At 42.7% G+C, this 24,056-nt stretch overlaps 1 protein-coding gene across 1 annotated transcript in view; it reads right to left on the bottom strand.

Annotated features, from left to right (window-relative positions):
• Positions 1-21,963, bottom strand: part of LOC100673481 (signal-regulatory protein beta-1-like) — a 47,736-nt gene extending 25,773 nt beyond the window's left edge. The window contains 2 exon segments of the mRNA XM_064275883.1: positions 4,152-4,523; positions 21,599-21,963. Coding sequence (XP_064131953.1) covers positions 4,152-4,523; positions 21,599-21,806 — 580 coding nt within the window. The 5' untranslated portion in view covers positions 21,807-21,963.
• Positions 21,964-24,056: the final 2,093 nt, after the last annotated feature.

Raw genomic sequence — 24,056 nt, 5'->3', positions numbered from 1 at the left:
TGTGAGGATTTTTGTTTTCTTTACACTGAAGTGCAATCTATACTGAAGGCTGTGGTCTTTGATCTTCATCAGCAAGTGCTTCAGGTCTGTAAATATTACAGCTTTGGAAACCCTATGGGAGCAGTTCTATTCTGTCTTATAGGGTCACCATGAGTTGGAATTGCAACAACAGTAAAGACTGTTTTTTGTTGTTGTTGTTTAATTTTTGCGTTCTGCTTATTATATTCCATATAACATCCAGAAAGATGGGTGTGATTATCCACAGCCTACAGGTAAGGTAAGTGAGGCTCAGTAAAGGAAGCCAGGGTGCTAAGGTCTCACAACCTTGAAATAACACTTGGATTTTCTGAGTGCTTACTCTGTGCTAGGTGCTTTACACAAAGGACCTCAAATCTTTTCAACTCTCCTAAATAGAGCCCATGATTATCACCATTTTATAGATGAGAAAACTGAGGCTTCAAGGGATAAACTGACTGTGTCTAAGTGGGAATTTCCTGTGGCTCCCCCAAGCTTTCATATGCCCTCAGCAGAGCAAATGCCCCCTTCAGGAGCCCTGACACTGACCACCGTCATCCTTTTTCCCTCTGCGACCCTTGGCGTCTGCAATTACAACAAGTTCCCTCATCAGTCAGTGCCTGGGCCAGTTACTCTGCAGCAATAAACAGAAGATGCTGGGCTCCTGACAACCTGCATATGGAATATAAACATTTGCTCACCTGTGATTCCAAGCACCCTCCAGGGACTTCTTTCCTCTCAGTATGCTAGGTCTTCAGAGCTGTGCAGTGGGTGCTAGTTCTCTGTGGGGTTGCCCTGGGCTCCTCTTTGTTCCAACAGCACTGCCTTTTACAGAGCTGGATCCTAGGCTGTGCAGGGAAGGAGCAACATCACAGCAATTTGGAAAAAGATGCCTCAATACTTCTAAGGATGCTGGTTCAACATATCCAGAGCTGTTTGCTGTATCTGTATCATCTGGGTTGCAAAGCGAATTCCTCCTCCCTCTGCTGGACTTTTTTTTTTTTTTTAAATGCTTACCCTCTTATCTATTGCCACTGAATTGATTTCAAATCACAGCAACCCTATAGGACAGACTAGAACTTCCTCATAGGGTTTCCAAGGAGCAGCTGGTAGATTTGAACTGCAGACCTTTTGGTTAGCACCTGAGCTCTTAACCACTGCACCACCAGGGCTCCTTTTTATACTTATTGCATCAAAACAGAATAATACAAGATTTTAAAAGTAGAGGGCTGGAGCATTCTCCATACTTTGACAAGTACAGCAGGATGTTGCAAAGAGCAGGGGCTGTGGAGTCAGGCTGCTTGGGGTTCAAATTTTAGCTCCCCTACTGCCGCCAGACAGTTCCCCTCTCTGAGCCTCATGTCCTCGCCTGTAAAAGGGCAGTGAAGGGCCCTTCCCTCACAGCTCTGGTTATAAGAGTTAATGCCATTATGGGGACATGATGGAGGCCCCTGGCCTACTCCACCCTTCCTCATCCTGACCATCACTTGAGAAGACAGCATGGCAGAGAGGGACGGGCACTCACTAGGAGTTAGCAGTTCTGAGTCAGGGTTGAGCCACTTGCTATTGTGACTGCTTTCACGACAGAAAGGAGCACACCATCTGGGAACCTCAGTGTCTCCACCTGTGATGTCTGTAAATCATGATAAAGCCACCTTCCCTGCTTGGGAAAACTCAGTTGCTGTATCTGGGAAGGAATCTGGCCCTATCCATGTAAACTAAACTACCCACTATCCCCGTAAACTAAGCTAACCCTATTCTCTGGACCAGCAACACCACCCCCAGGGGTTGCCTTCACTTGAATAGGACAATGTAGGTGCAGATCATCCCTGGCAGCACTGTGTCAACAGCTGGAGACTGTGGACAGCCTAAGTACCCATCAACCAAACCAAAAACCAAACATGTTCCTATCGATTCTTACTCATAGAGACCTATAGGACAGAGTAGAACTGCCCCATAGGGTTTCCAAGGAGCAGCTGGTGGGTTAGAACTGTTGACTTTTTGGTTAGCAGCTGAGCTCTTGACCACTGCACCACCAGGGTTCCTTTCCATCAACAGGAGACTGTAAAATAAATGATGACATTTCCATTTGATGGAGTATTCTGCAGTCATTAAAAATGACAGAGGAGCTCTATATATACTAATATGGCTTAAGTTAGAGGTTTTGCAATCATCTATGGGCCTTGCGGTCTGAGTGCAAGAGGCATTCTCAGCCTTTGGGAAACTGATAAAAAGGAGCAATGCTGGCTTCAGCTCATTGGTTTGGTTCAATGAGCTTTTATTCAGTGCCTACTGTGTGCCAGGCTCTTCCATGGAGCACTGAGGAGCCTGGCCAGGAACCAGATCTGGGTTCTGGTCCAGATTCCACCACTAACTAGCCCTGTGACCATGGTCAGGGGCCTGTCATCTCCTGGCCTCAGGTGCCCCATCTGTGAGTGGGGGCTGGGCTGGACAGAGTCTAAAGGTCCTTCTGGGCTGACATTCCAGGATCCAGGAGTTGGGAAGAGGATCCTGGGCCTCTGGCAGAAAACCCGAAAGGAGCATGTATTTTGCTGCCTCAACTGGGTAACTCCTAAATCACCCACCTGGGGAGTCTCATCTCCGAGGAGAGGGACATTCTGCAATGACCAGGCCTGGCTTGAGTCTTCCGTGCTCAGTGGAGGTGTCAGTCCTGAATCGCATGTGGTTCTCCTAACAGAGCCTAGGGCCAAGCCAGCCCCCGTGGCATCTCTCCCAACCCAGGATCTCACATCAAAAAGTGAGTCTTTGCCTCTTATGACTTTCTCCTCAGTGTGGTGTTTCGTGTAAAAAATTCATATCCCCTCCCTGCCCTGGACCAACCCTCTCCTCATTAGAGGGGAAGAGAATGGAAGTTTCATAGGAGAAGAGCTTTTGCCCTCTTTCTTCATTTGCTCTTTCCAAACACTGAGACCAAAACCTGGCACACAGTAGGTCCTTAACAAATATTTGTTGAATACGAGAAGACACGACCATGATGCAGAGGAAAAATCTAGGGGCAAGAGACAATGTTTGGCTTGTGACTGGGTATCATGGATTGAATTATGTCTCCCCAAAATATGTGTCTATTTAGCTAGGCCATGATTCCCAGTATTGTGTCATTGTCCTCCATTTTGTGATCTAATGTAATTATCCTTCATTTTGTTATATGTATTGTAAATCGTAACCTGTATATGTTAATGAAGCAGGATTAGGACAGGTTGTGTCTTGAGGCATAGCCTTACAAGAAGGCGTAACTCAAATCCCACCCTTACTGAAGTCACCACCCTTGCTTAAGTCAAACCCTTGCTTGAGTCATACCTTTTATCTTACAAGAGATAAAAGGAGAGAGAAGCAAGCAGAGAAGAGGAACCTTACTACGACAACACAAGAAGAGCCAAGAGGGGGGTGCATTCTTTAGATCTTGGGTCCCTGTGCTCAGAACCTCCTAGATCCAGGGAAGACTGATGCCAAGACACATGGAGGTCTTCAAGGATCACCAACCCCACAGATGTTGAAAGGAGACAAGTATCTACCCTTAGAGCCAGCACCCTGAATTCAGACTTCTAGTCTCCTAAACAGTGAGAAAATAAATTTCTGTTTGTTAAAGCCACCCATTTGTGGCATTTCTGTTATAACAGCACCAGATAACTAAGGGTGCCCTGGTGGCACGGTTGTTAAGAGCTCGGTTGCTAACCAAATGGTCAGCAGTTGGAATCCACCAGCCACTCCTTGCAAGCCCTATGGAGCAGTTCTACTCTGTCATATAGGGTTGCTGTGAGTGGGAAACGACTTGATGGCAATGGGTTAACAGAGTTTTAGATAACTAAGGCACTGGGAAAATTGCTCAAACTTTCAGCTCCTTCCCCTAAGGGGATCAGATTGGAAAAAGCAAGGGTTTGGAGCCAGGCCAACTAGGTTTCCAGACTTTTCTCCACCTTTTATCAGCTGTGGGCCCTTGAGCAAATAGTATACTCTCTAGGCCTCAGCTCCCTGATCTATAAAAGGGGCTGAGAGGTGACCATGAATATAAAATAAACACCCACCACCACACCTGATACTTGGCTGTTACTTAAAGAACAGAGGGCATTATTACTGACTTGTCATACACCAGGGGGGTGGAGGCCCACACTACTCACCACTCACAGTTACTCGCGTCCCAGGACCAGACTTAAACTCCACATCATCAGGGTTCCCTTTCCTGAACTTCACACAGAAGTAGGTGCCGGCGTCTGCTGGGGTGATGTCACTCATGCGGATGGAAAAGTTCTTGTTGTTGCTTTTTGTGTGGTCTGTAAGATTTCTTACTCAGGGGAAGAGACGTACACAGGCTAGGCCTACTTGGAAACAGTAGGCTAACTTCCGATCTGGCCCAGTCCCCTTGAACCACTTAATGGGCCCCATGGGTTGCACAGAGGAGACAAAGCAGGGCAGAGTGATTGCCTCTCCAGCTGCAACCAACACCGACTTCTTAGGTTGAGTCACCTGCAGGTTCTCCTCACCTGTCACTCCTGCAGGAAACACAGGGCCGTTATTCACCCTATGGGATCCTATCTGTTGTCACAGGTGTTTATCAGCACCAGCTTCCGCTGACTGAGTGCAAACCATGAGCTGGGCTTGTGCTCGGTACATCGCGTGTACCATCCCATGTAATCCTCATCACAAGCCTACCTGGTGAGACTGCATGACAAATGGGGAAACTGAGACACACAGTAGTTAAAGACTTGGCAGATGCAGGTGTTGACCTGCCTGAGAGGAGCCATGAACTCTTTCTGGAAAAGCCCTGTTAGAGCTGGACTCTCAGGTTCAAATCTGGATTTACCAGGAAAAAGGGGGTACAGTTAAAGAATAACTGCCAGCCTGACTCAGTCCCCCTGAACCTGCAATGGGCCCCAAGGGCTGCTGAAAGGACACGATGGAGCACAGAGTGACCTATGTCTGGATGTGACTGACAAGGATTTCTCAGGTTGGGTCACCTGCAGCTCCCCATCCCCTACCACTCCTAGAGGGAAACACAAAGCTAGTCTCATGTTCCTCTCTGTCCAGGCAAGGCTGAAGAGTATGGATGCCCTACCCAGCTGGGGGCTTACTCATTTATTCACTCGTCTAACCACAGGTAGTATCACCTGCTGTATGCAAATCACAATGCTGTGTTCTCTGGGGAGAGGGAAGAGAGCAGAGGGTAGTACAGAGATGATAAAGACCCAGTCCTCAAAAAGATGTTGTAATTGCTGTTGTTAGTTGCTTTCAAGCTGATTCCGACTCATGGAGACCCCATGTGTACAGAGTAGAACTGCTCCAGAGGGTTTTCAAGGCTATAACCATTTGGAAGCAAATCACCAAGCCTATCTTCCTAGGTGGCTTTGGGTGGGTTTGAACTCCCAATATTTGGGCTAGTAAGTGAGCAATTAACTGTTTGTGCTACCCAGGGACTCCTTGTTGAAAAGCTAAAGAGAGACAAATGAGAGAAAAATAAATAGGATAAAACTTTTTTCATCATTTCTAGTAAATATGACCACCATGTGTATGTCAGTTTGTTGTACTGTGGAGGCTTGCTTTGCCACTGGTATTTCAAATACCAGCAGGGTCACCCTTGGTGGATAGGTTTCAACAGAGCTTCCAGACTAAGACAAAGAAGAAGGACCTGGTAGTCTACTTCTGAAAAACACTAGCCAGCATAAACCCAATGAATAGGAGCTGAATGTTATCTGATATACTGTCAGAAGATGAGCCCCTCAGATTAGAAGGCACTCAAAATACAACTGGGGGAATGCTGCCTCAAAAAAGTAAAGTCAACCTTAATGACTTGGATGGAGGCAAGCTTTTGAGAGCTTCATTTGTGGATGTGACACAACTCAAAATAAGAAGAAACAGTTGCAAATATCCATTAATAATCAGAATGTGGAATATAGGAACTATGAATCTAGGAAAATTGGAAGTCATCAAAAATTAAATGGAATGCACAAACATGGATATCTGAGGCACTAGTGAGCAGAAATGGACTGCTATTGGCCACTTTGAATCAGACAATCATATGGTCAGCTATGCCTGCAGTGACAAATTGAAGAGGAATAGCATCACTTTAACTGTCAAAAAGAACATTTCAAGATCCATCCTGAAGTACAATGCTGTCAGTGTTAGGATGATATCCATATCCCTCCAAAGACCAGTTAATATGAGTATTATTCAAATTTACGTGCCAACCACTAAGGCCAAAGATGAAAAATTTGAAGATTTTTACAAATTTCTACAGTCTAAAATTGAGCTAACATGCAATCAAGATGCACTGATAATTACTGGTGCCTGGAATGCAAAAGTTGGAAACAAAGAAGAAAGATTAGTGGTCGAAAGTACGGACATGGTGATAGAAACAATGCCTGAGATCACATGCTAGAATTTTGCAAGACCAACAACTTGTTCATTGCAAATACCTTTTTTCAAGAACATAAATGGTGACTATACATTTTTTTTATATATATACATGTGGACTTTGCCAGATGGAATACACAGGAATCAAATCAACTACATCTGTGGACGGAGATAATGGAAAAGCTCTATAGCATCAGTCAGGACAAGGTCAGGGGCCAATTGCAGAACAGATCATCAGTTGCTCATATGCAAGTTCAAGTTGAAGCTGAGGAAAATTAGAAGAAGTCCAAGAGAGCCAAAGTACAACCTTGAGTATATCCCACCTGAATTTAGAGACCATCTCAAGAATAGATTTGACACATTGAACACTAATGATGGAAGATCAGATGAGTTGTCAAATGACATCAAGGACATTATACACGAAGAAAGCAAGAGGTCATTAAAAAGACAGGAAAGAAAGAAAAGACCAAAATGGATGTCAGAAGAGACTCTGAAAGTTTCTCTTGAATGTAAAGTAGCTAAAGCAAAAGGAAGAAATGATGAAATAAAACAGCTGAACTGAAGATTTCAATGGGTGACTTGAGAAGATAAAGTAAAGTATATGAAATGTGCAAAGACCTGGAGATAGAAAACCTAAAGAGAAGAATACTCTCGGCATTTCTCAAGCTGAAAGCACTGAAGAAAAAATTCAAGCCGCCAGTTACTATATTGAAGGATTCTATGTGTAAAATATTAAATGACAAAGGAAGCATCAAAAGAAGATGGAAGAGAGAGGTGGGGCCAAGATGGCGGAGTAGTCAGATGTTTCCAGTGGTCTCTCTTACAACAAAGACCAAAAAAAAAAAAAAAAAAAACTGAATCAATTATATATATGATGAGCTAGGAACCCTGAGTATCAACGGCAAAGTTAAGAAATCGGACTGAATGCAGGGGAAGGGAGAGACGAAGCATAAGCAGCAAGGAGCTGCTGAGCTGGCAGCAGTGCCTCAGCCCCGAATCCCTGATGTGACTGTGGCAGGGCTGGCAGCAGCATTCACGGATGCAGCTTCTTCAGCGAAAGAAGGCAAGCGAAGTGGTGCAGCCCTGACCCACTGGTACGAACATAGTGGGCACTGAGCCAGGGCATAAGATCTGCACATGTCTCTGGAATCTGACATAAAACAGTGCTCTCAGCACAAGATAAGTGATTTTGTATTATTTACTGCACAAATCTAAAAAAAAAAAAAAAAAACAGTGCCATAGAGTCGACTCCAACCCATAGCGACCCTATAGGACAGAGTAGAACTGCCCCATAGAGTTTCCAAGGAGCCCCTGGCAGATTCAGCTCCTCCTTTTGAAAGGACTCTCTCCTATCTATCTGATCCCTCCTCCCTCTGCCCTAGCCAGCTTCATTAACAGTTGATTTCCCTGGGCCTGAGATAGGTCCTGCTGCACTCCCTGAGCCATTCTCCTGGCCTTGGAGATGGAACAAATTAACAATCAGTGGAAAAATTCTCTGCCGACTCCACTAATCTGGAAACTCAGAGCAGAAGCGGCTCCAGTCCAGGCACAAGCAGTCCACAGACTTTGTCTTTCACCCCTGCATGGGTCCAGGTGGCCCCATTACAGCAGCGAGGATTTAGCTGTTATATTGCAAGGGTGAATCTGTTTAAGGTGGGACTGGAACGATTTCAGCTGTGAGGCCTAGAGGCAGATGTTTGATGTTTGATACTGCTCTGACTATTAAACAGGACCCTCACCTACCCACTGCAGGGCCTGAGGACTAGAGGCTCCACCCATACCACCTAGCCACCTGCAAGAGGTCTCCAAGGATAAGTGGTGCCTACCAGTCCTTACAGTTAAAAGCACTGGGTGCCTATGGTACGGCTGCAGAGCCCACCCACCAGAGTGCTTTAGGGAACAGGGATGTGCCTTCCTCACAGACATTCAGGGGAAGGTTTTCAGCCCCCTGCCTTCTGCAGAGTGTGACCCCCTGCTGCAACCAGAAACCTGTGCATACACCAATCACCAGTGCTCCTCTAAGATTGTAGGTGAGAGCCTGCACTGCACACTGGGTGACAAGCTACCAGGACACCTGAGCTGAATCTATACAAGAATAGTGAATGGACTCCTAGGCTCATATACCTAGAAATAGCTCTAGTCATCTGGAGGTAACAGGCCATTAGTGCTTCAAAGGCTTTAATAGGCTACTCTAGTAGCCTATTTGGGTATATCAAAATAAAACAAAGCAAGAACCTAGGACACAGTGAGCAAACATAAAATAAATTAGTACAATAACTTATAGATGACTCAGAGAAAACAGCTGATATCAAATCACATATAGAAGGAGACCATGATTGCTTCGACAAACTCCCAAAACAAATAATCAAGGACTCTTCCAGATGAAGATGCCTTCCTGAAATTACCAGATGGAGAATATAAAAGATTAATATACAGAACTCTCCAAGACATCAGGAAAGAGATCAGGCAAAATGCAGAATGAGCCAAGGGGTACACAGATAAAGGAGTTGAGGAAATTAAGAAGATTATTCAGGAACATAATGACAAATTTAAAAGGCTGCAAGAATCCATACAGAGACAGCAATCAGAAATTCAGAAGATTAACAATAAAATTTCAGAATTAGACAACTCAGTAGAAAGTCAGCAGAGCAGAATTGAGGAAAAGGAAGTCAGAATTAGCAAGATGGAAGATAAAACACTTGGCAACAACATATTCCAAGAAAAAAAAGAAAATAGAAATTAAAAAAGTGAAGAAACCCTAAAAATCATGTTGGACTTCATCAAGAAAAATAACTGATGAGTGATTGGAGTACCAGAACAGGGAGAAAGAACACAAAATACAGAGAGAATTGTTGAAGATTTGCTGGCAGAAAACTTCCCTGACATCGTGAAAGAAGAAAGAATATCTATCCAAGATGCTCATCAAACCCTATACAAGGTAGATTCCAAAAGAAAGTCACAAAGACATATTATAATCGAACTTGTCAAAACGAAAGAAAAAGAGAAAATTTTAAGAGTGACAAGGGATAAATGAAAAGTCACCTACAAAGGAGAGTCAGTAAGAACAAACTTTGACTACTTGGCAGAAATCATGCAGGCAAGAGGGCAATGGGATGATGTATATAAACCATTGAAGGAGAAAAATTGCCAGCCAAGAATCATATATCCAGCAAACTGTCTCTCAAATATGGAGGTGAAATTAGGACATTTCCAGATAAACAGAAGTTTAGGGAATTTGTAAAAACAAACCAAAACTACAAGAAATACCAAAGGAAGTTCTCTGGTTAGAAAATCAATAATATCAGCTATTAACCCAAGACTAGAACACAGGACAGAGCAACCAAATGTAAACACAGATAGGGAAATCACAAAAATAAACCATGATAAAAAAAAAAAACACTCAAAACAGGGAATCAGCGATGTCGTTATGTAAAAGATGACAACATAAAATCAATAAAGAGGGACTAAATAAAGTAGTCATAGATCTTTCATATGGAGAAGAAATCAAGGTGATACAAGGAGATACAGGTTAGGTTTAAAATTAGAAAAATAGGGGTAAATATTAAGGTAACCACAAAGGAGACTAACAATCCTACATATCAAAATAAAATACAGTAAAAGCATAAACACTGAGTAAAAACAAAATCAACAACAATGAAAAAGAACACACAATTTACAAAGAAAAACTACTCAGCATAAAAAAATGGAAAAATGAAGCTGTCAACAACACATGAAAAAGACATCAAAAATGACAGCACTAAACTCATACCTGTCTATAATCACACTGAATGCAAATGGACTAAATGCACCAGTAAAGAGACAGTAAAAAAAAAAATTGACAAAAAAGATGATCTGTCTATGTGCTGCCTACAAGAGACACACCTTAGACTTAGAGACAAAAACAAACTAAAACTCAAAGGATAGAAAAAACTATATCAAGCAAACAACAATCAAAAAAGAGCAGGAGTGCCTATACTAATTTCTGACAAAACAGACTTCAAACTTAAATCTACCACAAAGAATAAGGAAAGACACTATATAATGATTAAAGGGACAATATACCAGGAGGATATTACCATATTAAATATGTATACCCAACAACAGTGCTTCAAGATACATAAAACAAACTCCAACAGTGTTGAAAAGTGAGATAGACAGCTCCACAATAATAGTAGGAGACTTCAACACATCGCTTTCAGCCAAGGACAGGAACATTCAGAAAGAAGTTCAATAAAGACACAGAAGATCTAAATGCCACAATCAACCAACTTCACCTCAGAGACATATACAGAACACTCCACCCAACAGCAGACAAGTATACTTTCTTTTCCAATGCACATGGAACTTTCTCTAGAATAGACCACACATTAGGTCATAAAGCAAGCCTTAACAGAATCCAAACATTGAAATATTACAAAGCATCTTCTCTGACCATAAAGCCATAAAACTAGAAGTCAATAACAGAAAAATCAGGAAAAAGAAATCAAACAAGTGGAAACTGAACACTTTGCTAAAAAATCATTGGATTACAGAAGGAAATAAGGACAGAATAAAGAAATTCATAGTAGATTGAATGAGAATGAGAATGAAAACGCTTCCTATCAGAACTTTTGGGACTCAGCTAAAGCAGTGCTCAGAGGTCAATTTATATCAATAAGTGCACACATACAAAAAGAAGAAAGGGCCAAAATCAAAGTATTATCCTTACAACCTGAACAAATAAAAAGAGAGCAACAAAAGAAACCCTCAGGCACTAGAAAAAAGCAAATAATAAAAATTAGAGCAGAATTAAATGAAATAGAGAACAGAAAAACAATTGAAAGAGGTTACAAGATCAAAAGCTGGTTCTTTGAAAGGATTAACAAAATCAATAAACCATTGGCCAGACTGACAAAGAAAAACAGGAGACGAAGGAAACAACCCGAATAAGAAACAAGGCGGGCGATATCACAATAGACCCAACTGAAATTAAAAGAATCATAACAGAATACTATGAAAAATTGTACTCTAACAAATTTGAAAACCCAGAGGAGACAGACAAATTTCTAGAAACGCACTACCTACCTAAAAACAGAGGCAGAACAACAAAAGAAACCCATAACAAAAGAAGAGATTGAAAAAGTAATTAAAAACTCTCAACAAAGAAAAGCCCTGTCCCTGAAGGCTTCACTGGAGAATTCTACCAAACTTTCAGAGAAGAGTTAACACCACTACTACTAAAGGTATTTCAGAGCATAGAAAAGGATGGAATACTCCCAAACTCATTCTATGAAGCCAGCATAACCCTTATACCAAAACCAGGTAAAGATACCACAAAAAAAGAAAATTATAGACCTATATCCCTCATGAACTCAGACGTAAAAATCCTCAACAAAATTATAGCCAATAGAATTCAATAGCATATCAAAAAAATAATTTACCATGACCAAGTGGGATTCATACCAGTTATGCAGGGATGGCTCAACATTAGAAAAACAACCAGTGTAACCCATCTCATAAATAAAACAAAAGACAAGAACCACATGATCTTAACAATTGATGCAGAAAAGGCATTTGAAAAAAGTCCAACACCCATTCATGATAAAAACTCTCAGCAAAATAGGAATAGAAGGAAAATTCCTAAATATTATAAAGGGTATTTATACAAAGCCAACAGCTAACATCATCCCAAATGGAGAGAGACTGAAAGCATTCACCTTGAGAATGGGAACCAGACAATGATGCCCTTTATCACCACTCTTATTCAACATTGTGCTGGAGAAACTAGCCAGAGGTATTAGGCTAGATATAGAAATTAAGAAAAAAAGCAAAACTACAGTACACTTCTGCAAGAAACCAAAAGAGACTCACATAAGTGGAAAAACGTACCTTGCTCCTGGATAAGAAGACCCAACATTGCAAAAAGGTCTGTTCTACCCAAATTGATCTATAGATACAATGCAATCCCGATCCAGTGACATTTTTTAATGAGATGGAGAAACAAATCACCAACTTCATATGGAAGGGAAGGGGCCCTGGATAAGTAAAGCATTATTGGAAAATAAGAACAAAGTGGGCGGTCTCACACTACCTAATTTAGAACCTCTTATACTGCCACAGTAGTCAAAACAGCCTGGTACTGGTACAACATCAGATACATAGACCAACGGAACAGAATAGAGAATCCAGACATAAATCCATCCACATGTGAGCAGCTGATATTTGACAAAGGCCCAAAGTTAGTTATATGAGGAAAAGACAGTCTCTTTAACAAATGGTGCTGGCCTAACTGGATATCCACCTGCAAAAAAATGAAACAAGACCCATACCTCATACCATGCACAGAAATGAACTCACAATGGATCGAAGACCTAAATATAAAATGATGAAGATCATGGAAGAAAAAATAGGGACAACACTAGGAGCCCTAATACATGGCATAAACAGTACATAAAACATTACCAACAATGTACAAACACCAGAAGAGAAATTAGATAACTGGGACCTCCTAAAAGTCAAACACCTATGCTCATCCAAAGACTTCACCAAAAGAGTAAAAAGATTACCTGCAGATTGGGAAAAAGTTTTTAGCTATGACATTTCCGGTCAGTGTCTGATCTCTAAAATCAACAAGAAAAAGACAAATAACTCAATTAAAAAACGGGCAAAGTATATGAACAGACACTTTACCAAAGAATACATTCAGACTGCTAACAGATACATGAGGAAATGCTCATGATCATTAGCTATTAGAAAAATGCAAATCAAAGTACAAGGAGATTCCATCTCCCCCCAGCAAGGCTGGCATTAATCCAAAAAACACAAAATAATAAATGTTGGAGAGGTTGTGGAGAGAATGGAACACTTATACACTGCTGGTGGGAATGTAAAATGGTACAACCACCTTGGAAATCGATTTGGCGCTTCCTTAAAAAGCTAGAAATAGAACTACCATAGCAAAATCAAAAACCAAACCCACTGCCATTGAGTCGATTCCGACTCATAGCGACCCTATGACCCAGTGATTCCACTCCTTGGAATATACCCTAAAGAAATAAGAGCCTTAATGTGAATAGGTATATGCACACCCATGTTCACTGCAGCACTGTTTACAATAGCAAAGAGATGGAAACAACCAAGGTGCCCATCAACAGATGAATGGATAAATAAATTATGGTATATTCACACAATGGAATACCTAGCAATAATTAAGAATAGTGATGAATCTGTGAAACATTTCATAACATGGAGAAACCTGGAAGGCATTATGCTGAGTGAAATCAGTCAATTGCAAAAGGACAAACATTGTATGAGAGTACTATTGTAAGAACTCTAGATAAAGTTTAAACAAAGAAGAAAATATTCTTTGATGGTTACAAGGGTGGGAAGAGTGAGAGAGGGATATTTACTAACTAGATAGTAGACAAAAAATTTTTTAGATGAAGGAAAGGGCAACACATAACACAGGGATAGTCAGTACAACTGGACTAAGCCAAAAGCAAAGAAGAATACAACCAAACATTTTGACCGCCATTTCAAGAGGTGGCATATGATCAGGAACTGACGGTGCTGAAGGAAGAAGTCCAAGCTGCTCTGAAGGCATTAGCGAAAAACAAGGCTCCAGGAATTGATGGAATATCAACTGAGATGTTTCAACAAACAGATGCAGCATTGGAGGTGCTCACTCGTGTATGCCAAGAAATATGGAAGACAGCTTCCTGGCCAACTGACTGGAAGAGATCCATATCTATGCCTATTCCCAAGAAAGGTGATCCAACCGAATGTGGAAATTATAGAACAATATCATTAATATCACATGCAAGTACAATTTTGCTGAAGATCATTCAAAAACGGCTGCAGCAGTATATCAACAGGGAACTGCCAGAAATTCAGGCCGGTTTTAGAAGAGGACATGGACCCAGGGATATCATTGCTGATGTGAGATGGATCCTGGCTGAAAGCAGAGAATACCAGAAGGATGTTTGCCTGTGTTTTATGGACTGTGTAAAAGCATTGACTGTGTGGACCATAACAAATTATGGACAACATTGCAAGGAATGGGAATTCCAGAACACTTAATTGTGCTCATGAGGAACCTGTACTTAGACCAAGAGGCGGTGTTTTGAACAGAAGAAGGTAATACTTCATGGTTTAAAGTTAAGAAAAGTGTGTGTCAGAATTGGATCCTTTCACCATACTTATCAATCTGTATGCTGAGCAAATGACCTGAGAAACTGAACTATAGGAACAAGAATGCGGCAATAGGATTGGAAGAAGACTCATTAACAACCTACGATATGCAGGTGACACAATCTTGCCTGCTGAAAGTGAAGAGGACTTGAAGTACTTACTGATGAAGATCAAAGATCATAGTCTTCAGTATGGATTATACCTCAACATAAAACAAAAATCCTCACAACTGGACCAATAAACAACATCATGATAAATGGAGAAAAGATTGAAGTTGTCAAGGATTTCATTTTACTTGGATCCACAATCAACAGCCATGGAAGCAGCAGTCAAGAAATCAAAGGATGCATTGCATTGGGCAAATCTGCTGCAAAAGACCTCTTTAAAGTGTTAAAAAGCAAAGATGTCACTTTAAGGACAAAGGTTTACCTGACCCAAGCCACAGTGTTTTCAATCACCTCATATGCATGGGAAAGCTGGGCAATGAATAAGGAAGATCAAAGAAGAACTGATGCCTTTGAATTATGGTGTTGGCAAAGATTATTGAATATACCGTGGACTGCCAGAAGAATGACCAAATCTGTCTTGGAAGAAGTACATTCACCTAAAGCACAGTAAAATGTTCAAAATAAACAAAACAACAACAAAAAAGAAAAAAAAAAGTACAGCCAGAATGGTCATTAGAAGCAAGGATGGTAACACTTTGTCTCACACGCTTTGGACATGTTATTAGAAGGGACCAGTCCCTGGAGAAGGACATCATACTTGGTAAAGTACACAGCAAAAAAGAGGAATACCTTCAACGAGGTAGATAGGCCCAGTGGCTGCAACAATGTGCTCGAGCATAACAGTGATTGTGAGGATGGCGCAGGACCAAGCAGTGTTTCATTTGGAACCGACTCAACAGCACCTAACAACAGAAGAGTAAAAATGAAATAGAAAGTCAAAGAAAAAAGTGGATTTTCATTTTTTTTTTAACCAAACTGGCAAAGAAGACCAAGATTGACAAGACCTGTTGTTCACAAATGAAGTATATAATTGTAATTCATTTTTTCTTCTTGCTATCTGAACTCCCTTATACAATGGAAAGATTGGAGGTCCAGTCCACACAGAGGCACCTCAGAAAAAAGTCGGACAGTCTACTTCTAAAAAATCAGCCACTGAAAACCCCATGGAGCACAATTCTACTCGGATACACAATTGGTCATTGTGATTTGGAATCAGCTCGAAGGCTACTGGAAACATCTGCAAATCTCCCTTTTCAAACACAGCAGGCCGTGGCATCTTTTTGTTTATTCACCCTCTGTATTTCACAATTGCTTTCTATTTATTCTGGTTTTGTGTTTATACTATTAATTTTTAAAACTTAATATTTGAAAATAATTTCAAACTTGCAAAGAGTTGCCAAATGAAAATAATATAAAGAACAACAGCAACAAAAACTTCTGTTTTTGGGATCCTTTTTTTTTTTTTTTTTTTAATCTTAGCGTACTGACTTGGGGAAAAGGACTAGCGTGCATAACCGGAAAAGAAAATACCCAGTACTAGCTCTCCCAGCCTCTTTGGCAGCTAAGGTACAGGCCTGTGATTGGGGATCTGCCAGTGAGTGACCCCTCCTGACCCTGACTTTAGAGCTTGTGAATGAAGAAAGCAGTGGACCAGTAGCAATCTGTCCATCTCTCTCTCTTCTTTCTCTCCAGGCTCTGCCACGGCACAAGAGATATCACCTGAACGTGCTTTGGGGCTTATTCCCTATCTTTTTAGCCAGAAGCCTGGTGCTCCAGTCTCTCAATGAATCTGAGAGTTAGCTAGTCAATGTCCTGTTAACAAACTTTTTCTGCTTAGTTCAACCAAAGTCAGCTTGTATTTCCTGCAGCCCATAGCCTCTCATACTCTGCACTGGGTGATGTAAAAAGGCGCTAATTTCTGAATGAGCTTTGTGCATACCCTTGGCATCAACAACATAATTTTAGGGGTTTATGCTCAGAAAGTTATGAGATGATTGTGCAAAGCCCTAAATTCAAGAGTATTCGCAACAGTGTTTGTTATGGAAGAAAAAAATATAAACAAGTATTCATTCATAGTCTTTTTTACCGAGTATTTCCAGCTCTCCAGCTTCTAGCCACATGGAGGGTTGCACTGTCTGAAACATTGCAGTAGGTGGGGCCATGTGACTACTTTAGAGCCATGAGCAGTGAGTGGAAGTGAAAGCGGTACCTTCTGGGCTATGCATTTCACTGCAGATGCAAGAAAACCTCTATGGATCAACTTCCTGCTTCCACAGAGACCCACAGGGTTCATGATAGAGTCTGCTCTATCAGCCTGGGTTCTTAAGGGACAGGACTTAGGGAGTTTCCAACACACAATGAACATGAAGTTTGAATAAGAAATGAAACATTCTTTTGAGTCCTGAGATTTTTTTCCCCATAGCCTGAGCGTGTTGTATTAGTTTCCTAATGCTGCTGAAACAAATTGTCACACGCTTAGTGGCTTAAAACAACACAGCTTTATTATTTTAGTTTTGGAGGTCAGAAGTCTAAAATGGCCACGAAGGGCTATTATGGATTTTATATGACCCCATGAAATATGTGTTGAAACCTAATGGCTGCACCTGTGAATATGACCATATTTGGAAATAGGGGTTTTCTTTTGGTATGTTAAGGTGGTCATACCAAAATAGGGTAGGCCCTAAACCTAATCACTTCTGAGTTATAAAAGTAGCGGAATGGTCACAGAGAGACACAGAGGGGCAAGATGAAAACAGAAGACTGAGACACATGCATCTACGAGCCGAGAAATGCCTAGGATTGCTGGTCGCTACCAGAAGCTGAAATAGCCAAGGAAGGACCTCTCCCTAGAGTCATACTCTGAATTTGTATTCGCAGCCTCCTGAGCTGTGAGAAAATAAATATCTGTTCTTTAAAGTCTTCAGTTTGTGGTATTTGTGCAACAGCAGCACTAGGTAACAAAGACAAGGGCTAAATGGGTATTTCTGGGCTAAGATCAAGGTGTCCACAGAGCTGCTTTCCTATTGGAGGCCCTAAGGAGAATCCATTGTTTTCTTTCTCCAGCTTCCAGGTGATGTACACATTCAACTGCCTTGTGGCCCCTTCCTCACATCACTACAGCCTTTCTTCCATGAACACATCTTCTCCTCCTGTGACCCTCCAGCCTTCCTCTTATAAGGATTCCTGTGATTATATTGCTCCAACCAAAAGAATTCGGGATAACCTATCTTAACTTAATCACATCTGAAAAGTCCGTTTTGCCATGTAAGGTAACAAGTCCAGGGGATCAGGACGTGGATGTATTCTGGCAGGAGGGCTGTTATTCTCTGTACCACACATATTTCTCCTGACTCATACAGAAATTAGTACCTAGAAGTGTGGTGTTGCCATCACCAAACCTGAAGTATGTAGCATTGTCTTACAGGCTGAGAGGCAAAGACACTTGATGGAATCTGAAGGGAAGGCAATTCAGGTCGTGCATTGGTGAAACAGTTGGTAAAAACATCACCTTTAGTACCGTTAAGGCAGAAAATAAACCTACGCTACTTGTAACACTAGGGAAAGTTGTTGAAAAACCCAATTTTGGTAGTATGCGTTGGTTATTGTACACTGCATTTAATGAGTTAGCAGAAGAAAGACCTAGAAGCATTGCCTGGTTTGCAAGCAGGAATAAAATGGAACAGAGAGATCTGGAATTTATGGGACTTTCAATTTAGAAAGGAATCTCTCAGTGGTGCAAATGGTTCAGGTGCTCAGCAGCTAACCAAAAGGTTGGGAGTTCGCATCCACCCAAATGGGTCTCAGAAGAAAGTCCTGTCAATCTACTTCAGAAAACTCAGCCATTGAAAACCCCCTGGAGCACAGTGCTACACTGACACACATGGGGTCACCATGAGTTGGAATCAACTGACAGCAACTGGTTTTCAGGTTAGAAAGGTAACTGCTACTCATCCCCTAGCTGGTATAATACTGAAATGACCATTAGACATTGTCTTGTGGCCCCTAAAAGACCAATTAGAACTCAGTCCCGAGGCAAAGATCAAATCAATATAGGACTTTTATACCCATTGTTAGACCCTGGAGTGGATAAAATCACCATGGGCTGACCCTTCAGAATGCCTTATGACTGTTATCTCATTTGATCATTATGTCTAAGGCATATACTTCTCAGAGCAAAGACCCAGTTAAGGTTGTAGTCCCAGGAGAGCCTTTTCATTGGAAAAAATAGCTCCAGGAAAGAGATGAAATGTATGGCCCATAGATTCTCCAAACTCCCGTATGCAACTAGAATTTAATTTTTTCCTTACCACTGACTGCTTTCTAACGTACTATGTTATTTACTTATCTAATATGTGCGACATTGAGCAAGTACTTTGTCCCTTTTATTCACCAATATACCCCAAGTTCCTATAACAGTGCCTGACACACAGTATGTATCCAATACATATTAGTGTAATGTGTGAATTGCTCAATGTGACATCTCCCTGCCACCCTGAAGTTATTTTAAGAGGAAATTGTGTCAGAAACTGAGTTTCCCATCTAGACGACTAGGTGAAAAATAAAAACAAATTGCACGTATGTGGAAAGCAGGAAGCAGAAGGGCCCAAGAGAAGAAAACCACAAACTCTCTTCCCCACGCCCTCCCGCACACCAACTGGAAGAAGCTGCAGACGTCTCATGGGGTGGAATTGGGGCCACATGTATTTGAGAAGAATAATGGTTAACATTGTGAGCTCCAGAGTCAGACTGCTTGAGTTCAAAGCATAGTTCTGCATGTCACCTGCCATTGAGTGAGTCTTTCTGGTCTTCAGTTTTCTCATCTGTAAGGCAGGGATGACAAAAGTATCTGCCTTAGATACAATGATCAAATGAGATAACAGTAATAAGGCATTTCCAACAGGGTCTGGCCCATGGTGACTGCTCAAGGAATTTAAAGTTATTACTCATTAGATTTCCTGAGGCATGAAGGCCTCAATGACCTTAGACCTGGATCCGATCTGGACCTAGATTGAAATCTCGGTGTGGGTATAGGTAGTGAGAGAGGAGGAGGAAGAGGAGGGAACAGAGATGGAAATACACATAGAGATAGAGATGGAGACAGATGATACAGGCTCAAGGCTCTCTACCTTTGATCCCCTTTGTTCCTTCCCACCCCTAACCTGCTTGGAAAAGGGAACTCTAGAAATTCTACTCTGAGAAAAAGCTCAGTTTTCCAAAAGAGAAGTTTGCCTATCTTAAGAGTTGGTGGTGGTGGTGGGGGTGGTGGGGAGGGGTGGAGGTGGTGTAAGGATAAGGGTAGAGACATAGGGAGGCTGGGAGACAGGGAAAACAAAACATCTCTTCAATGTGCACTTTGTGTAACTTAGAAATGACTGGAAGAGAACAGTAAGGAAGACCCTTTTCAAAATCCCCTGTGTGTGTACACTGACTCATACCCACTCGTAAACACGCATACACACACACACATACCTATAAATGTATTCATAAATAAATACAAAAGTGTGGCCTAGATTATCCTGAGGAATCAATGAGATTATAATACATGTGAAAAGTTTAGTTAAGAGTTTGGCGCACAGACAAAAAAGCAACCAACGCACCATTAACAAAAGTTTGAGAGTGCTCACACCAGACTTTTAAGTCTGGCTATCTCGGGGTGGTTGGTGGGTGATGATCTTTCATCTTCTTCCCTTTCTACATCTTCTAATCTTTCTGCGATTGGCCTCCACTGTGAAGCCGAGGAGCGTAACAGCAGTGTGGAATGAACTTGGGAGAGGTCAGCCTGACTTCAGTCCTGGCTGCTCCACTGACTTAGGTAGGTACCATTGGGCGAGTTACACTCTCTGCCTCAATTTCCCCATCTGTAGACAGGCAATCACAGCAGTAGCTGTCACACAGTGATGTTGTGAGAATTAGAGGAGCTCAGACATACAAAGTGCTAAGAACCTGCCTTATGGGAAAGGCTCCGTTAGTGAACTATTAGTGTTGTACTCGGGGACAGGGTAATAATTTAAAAGTCAGACCCCTGCCCTCAATGACCTGTGAGGCTGCATCACAGCAGGGCCAGGGTGGGGAGCTGAGAGGGGTGCTGCACCCACCCCTGTGTCTATGGGTTTGGCTGGGAGAAAAATCCAAAACCAAACCCATTGCCATCGAGTTGATTCTGATTCATGGCGACCTTACAGGACAGAATAGAATTGCCCCATACGGTTTCCAAGCAGTGGCTGGTGGATTCAAACTGCCGATCTTTTGGTTAGCAGCCTGAGCTCTTAAACACTGCGCGACCAAGCAGAGAAGGGACTGTGGAACAAACACAGCCTGAGGGGGCACTGTGAGCTGGGAGGCTTCCAGGCTGCCTCCAAACCCAGCCTGTGCTGGGTAAAGCCAAGAGGACCTGGGAGGTTGTGGGGACCTATAACACAGAAAAATGTGGAGCTTCTTAAAGAGGAAGAAGATGCAGAGAAATGGGTAGCAATACCCCGAGGTCATAGGTGGAAGAGGGAGGAGCAGGGGAGAACAGAGGGCAAAGCAAGGGGCAGCTCTTGGGAGGGATGGTGGCTACCGTTTCCCAGAGGAACACTGTGTCCTTGCCCAACTCAAGCAGGCACCACTTCAGACTTCACGACCTTGGGATAGTGAACAGAGAGCAGTGGGCTTGGAGCCAGACAGCCCCAGGGCTCTCTCTGGACTTGCTCAGGGGCCTTGAGCAGGTTACTTCACCTCTTGCAACCACAAGAGTTACAAGGGTTTACATAATGATCCTTCTGAAAAAGTGTTCTGTTAAAGGAAATTTTTATTAAAATGTAAGATATTATTGTTGTTTCTTGAAGCATCATCTGATTTGAGGCCTCTGGTAGCTGGTTGCAAGTACTGGGTCCCTGATTTTATCCTCTCAAATAATGCCCAGTCCTTGACCTTCTGTGACAGCCTTGGAAGGTGTATCTGTTTACCTGGAGTTCCTAGGAGTGTGGGTGCCGGGTGGGGGGGGGGCAGGGAAGGTAAGGGGATAGGAAGAGGGGATTCCACCTCAAGGCAATGCTCACCTGTGAGTCCCAGCAGCAGAGTTAGCAGCAAGGAGGACAGAGACTGGTGGGGCCGAGAGGCAGGAATGGGCATCCTGGAGGCCACGGGGTCTGCTTTGTGCCAATGTCTGTGCTGGGGAGGTCTGGACTCTGCTCTGCAGGGAGAAGAGAAGCCCTGCCTCCTGCAATCTAAGAGGAAGTGGCTTTGACCTAAGAGGAAAATGTCCATGAGGAAACACCTCTTCTACACTGCGAAATAAAAATCAGGAAGGTAAGGTTGTTTGAAGCTAAGAGTGATTCATGCTAAGTTTTCACAGAAGCTTGGACAAGTCTAGCAGAAATATTCTTTCTCCCATCCTTGAGGCCTGTGCTCTCTCTGCTTGGCCCCTCGCCCTATTCTGAGGTCTCCATTTGGAAGCCTCAGGCAAGAAGAATGTGTGGTTGTGGGCTGTGCCCCAAACTCCCAGGCCCAGGACCATAGGATGTGGCTGACTGTGATCTCATTTTGTACCATTTTCAACCAAGAACTACCCAGCTGGAGGGAGGAGGAGGGCTCTCTAGGACCTGGTCAATGTTGGAGTGGACCCAGGTCTGCCTGGTTCCTACCCTTTACTGATGTCACTGGTGCAGCTTAGTCCAAAGGTACAGTCTAATGTGGACCTCAGAAACTGCATGCCCCTGAACGTACAGAGGTCCTTTCCTAACTCCTTTTAGGAGAGGAGGTGGGTTAAGGTCAACAGGTATCTGCTTTATGGGATGAGGTGGGGATTATGGGCTATGAAGAGGGACAGGGTTGTGATAGGAGGAGCAAATGGTGGGTAGGTTCCTGGAGGGAGGGGACAGTCACTACCCTTTGTGCTGTACCTATTTCAGGTACCATTCTATGTGGATGGAACTGGAGAGAGAAGGAGGATGAATGACCAGACCAAGAGGGCGCTCTAAGGAGTTGGGCAAGTCACTGGACATTCCCAGGACAGTTTTGTCATCTTTAAGCTGTCATTTCATAAGAAGTCTTGCCTTGCAGTGTTGTAGCAGAGATTAAATGAGATCATGACTGTAGGATGCCTGAGACCCAATAGGTTATTAATGATAGTTCTGGTACCAAGTGAATTAACCAGCTGACCAGTTGTGGTCAAGCCCATTTCAACTCCTGGTGACCCCCATGTGTGTCACCATAGTAAGATAAACTGACCAACAAGTGATGGTGAGATAAGTTTACACAGCTATAAATGTTGGAACCTAAGCATAATTTTGTCTGAATTCAAATAATAACTGTAGCTGCCATTTATTGTAGATAAATATGTGAACTGTATGTATAGTTTAAGGAGTCCTGGTGGTACAGTGGTTAAAGCACTCAGCTGTTAACTGAAAGGTCAGTGGCTCAAACCCACCAGCTGAGCTTTGGTGGAAAGATGTGGCAGTGAACTTCCAAAAAGATTACAGCTTTGGAAACTCCATGGGGCACTTCTATCTGACCTTTAGGGTCCCTATGAGTTAGAACTGACTCAAGGGCCATGAATTTTATATGTATAGTTTACATATGTTAAATCTCTTAACCCTCATAAGAACTCTATGAGTTAGGAATCTTCATCAGGCCCTATCTACAGACGAGCAAACTGAAGCACAGAGGTTTTGAATGGAAGAGTCTGCTCTCTATCTTTGGAGCAGCCATCATACCGTCTCCAGGTAAGGTTGTCCAAGCAAGTCTTATAATGCAAGCTCACCTCCACACAACCCAAACAGACTATCATAAACCACAGAGCCTTACTGGTGACCAAGGAAAAAATCTACGTTTCAGAATTACCAGTAAGTGAGCTTATTGAACTGATCTCTGCCTTGGGCATTTTTAAGGAGACTGAGCTGGGAGATCACTATCTCCAGAGAAGCTACAGAACCTCTTAGGATGGTCACATCTAAAGGAAGCTACTGGTTAGAAATCATTCTGGTTATTCACAGAATCACAAGCTCTTAATTTGCGCAAGACCTCTATGAATATCAAGCTCCCCCTCCTCCGGATGTCTTTTGGTATCCAATCAGGAGACAGGGGTTGCCCCAGCTGCCCATGGTGAACTTACCTGAGCTTCCAATGGGTTTGTAGGTGGTGTGAGCTGCTGCAGACAGTGTGAGGTTGGCCCAGATAGGAGGCTGTGCCTCATGCTGAACACCTGTGCCGATGTATCCACCAACTGCATGTTTTTAGGGTGAAGATCACATCGCTATTCTTCCTGGGTATGTATTGCTCAGTTTCCCTGAACACCTGTCAGTTATCCAGCAGGGTGAGGTGCACAGTCTGTGGATAGAATGTCTGCACATGGCAGGTAATAGCCACCAAATTCGAGGAGATTGAAGACTGGGACACTGTCACTGTAGGGGCAACTGACACAGCCCAGAGAAAGCAGACAGTTACTGTAGGAAGTTCATTATGGGATGCTGAGAGCTCCTTGGGGATGGGATCGTCCACCCAAAGCCTAGCCCAGGG

The sequence above is a fragment of the Loxodonta africana genome, chromosome 24, assembly GCF_030014295.1.
Source record: "Loxodonta africana isolate mLoxAfr1 chromosome 24, mLoxAfr1.hap2, whole genome shotgun sequence".
Lineage (NCBI taxonomy): Eukaryota > Metazoa > Chordata > Mammalia > Proboscidea > Elephantidae > Loxodonta > Loxodonta africana.
Note: the sequence above shows the minus strand (reverse complement) of the source record. Positions and strands in the feature narration are given on the sequence as shown.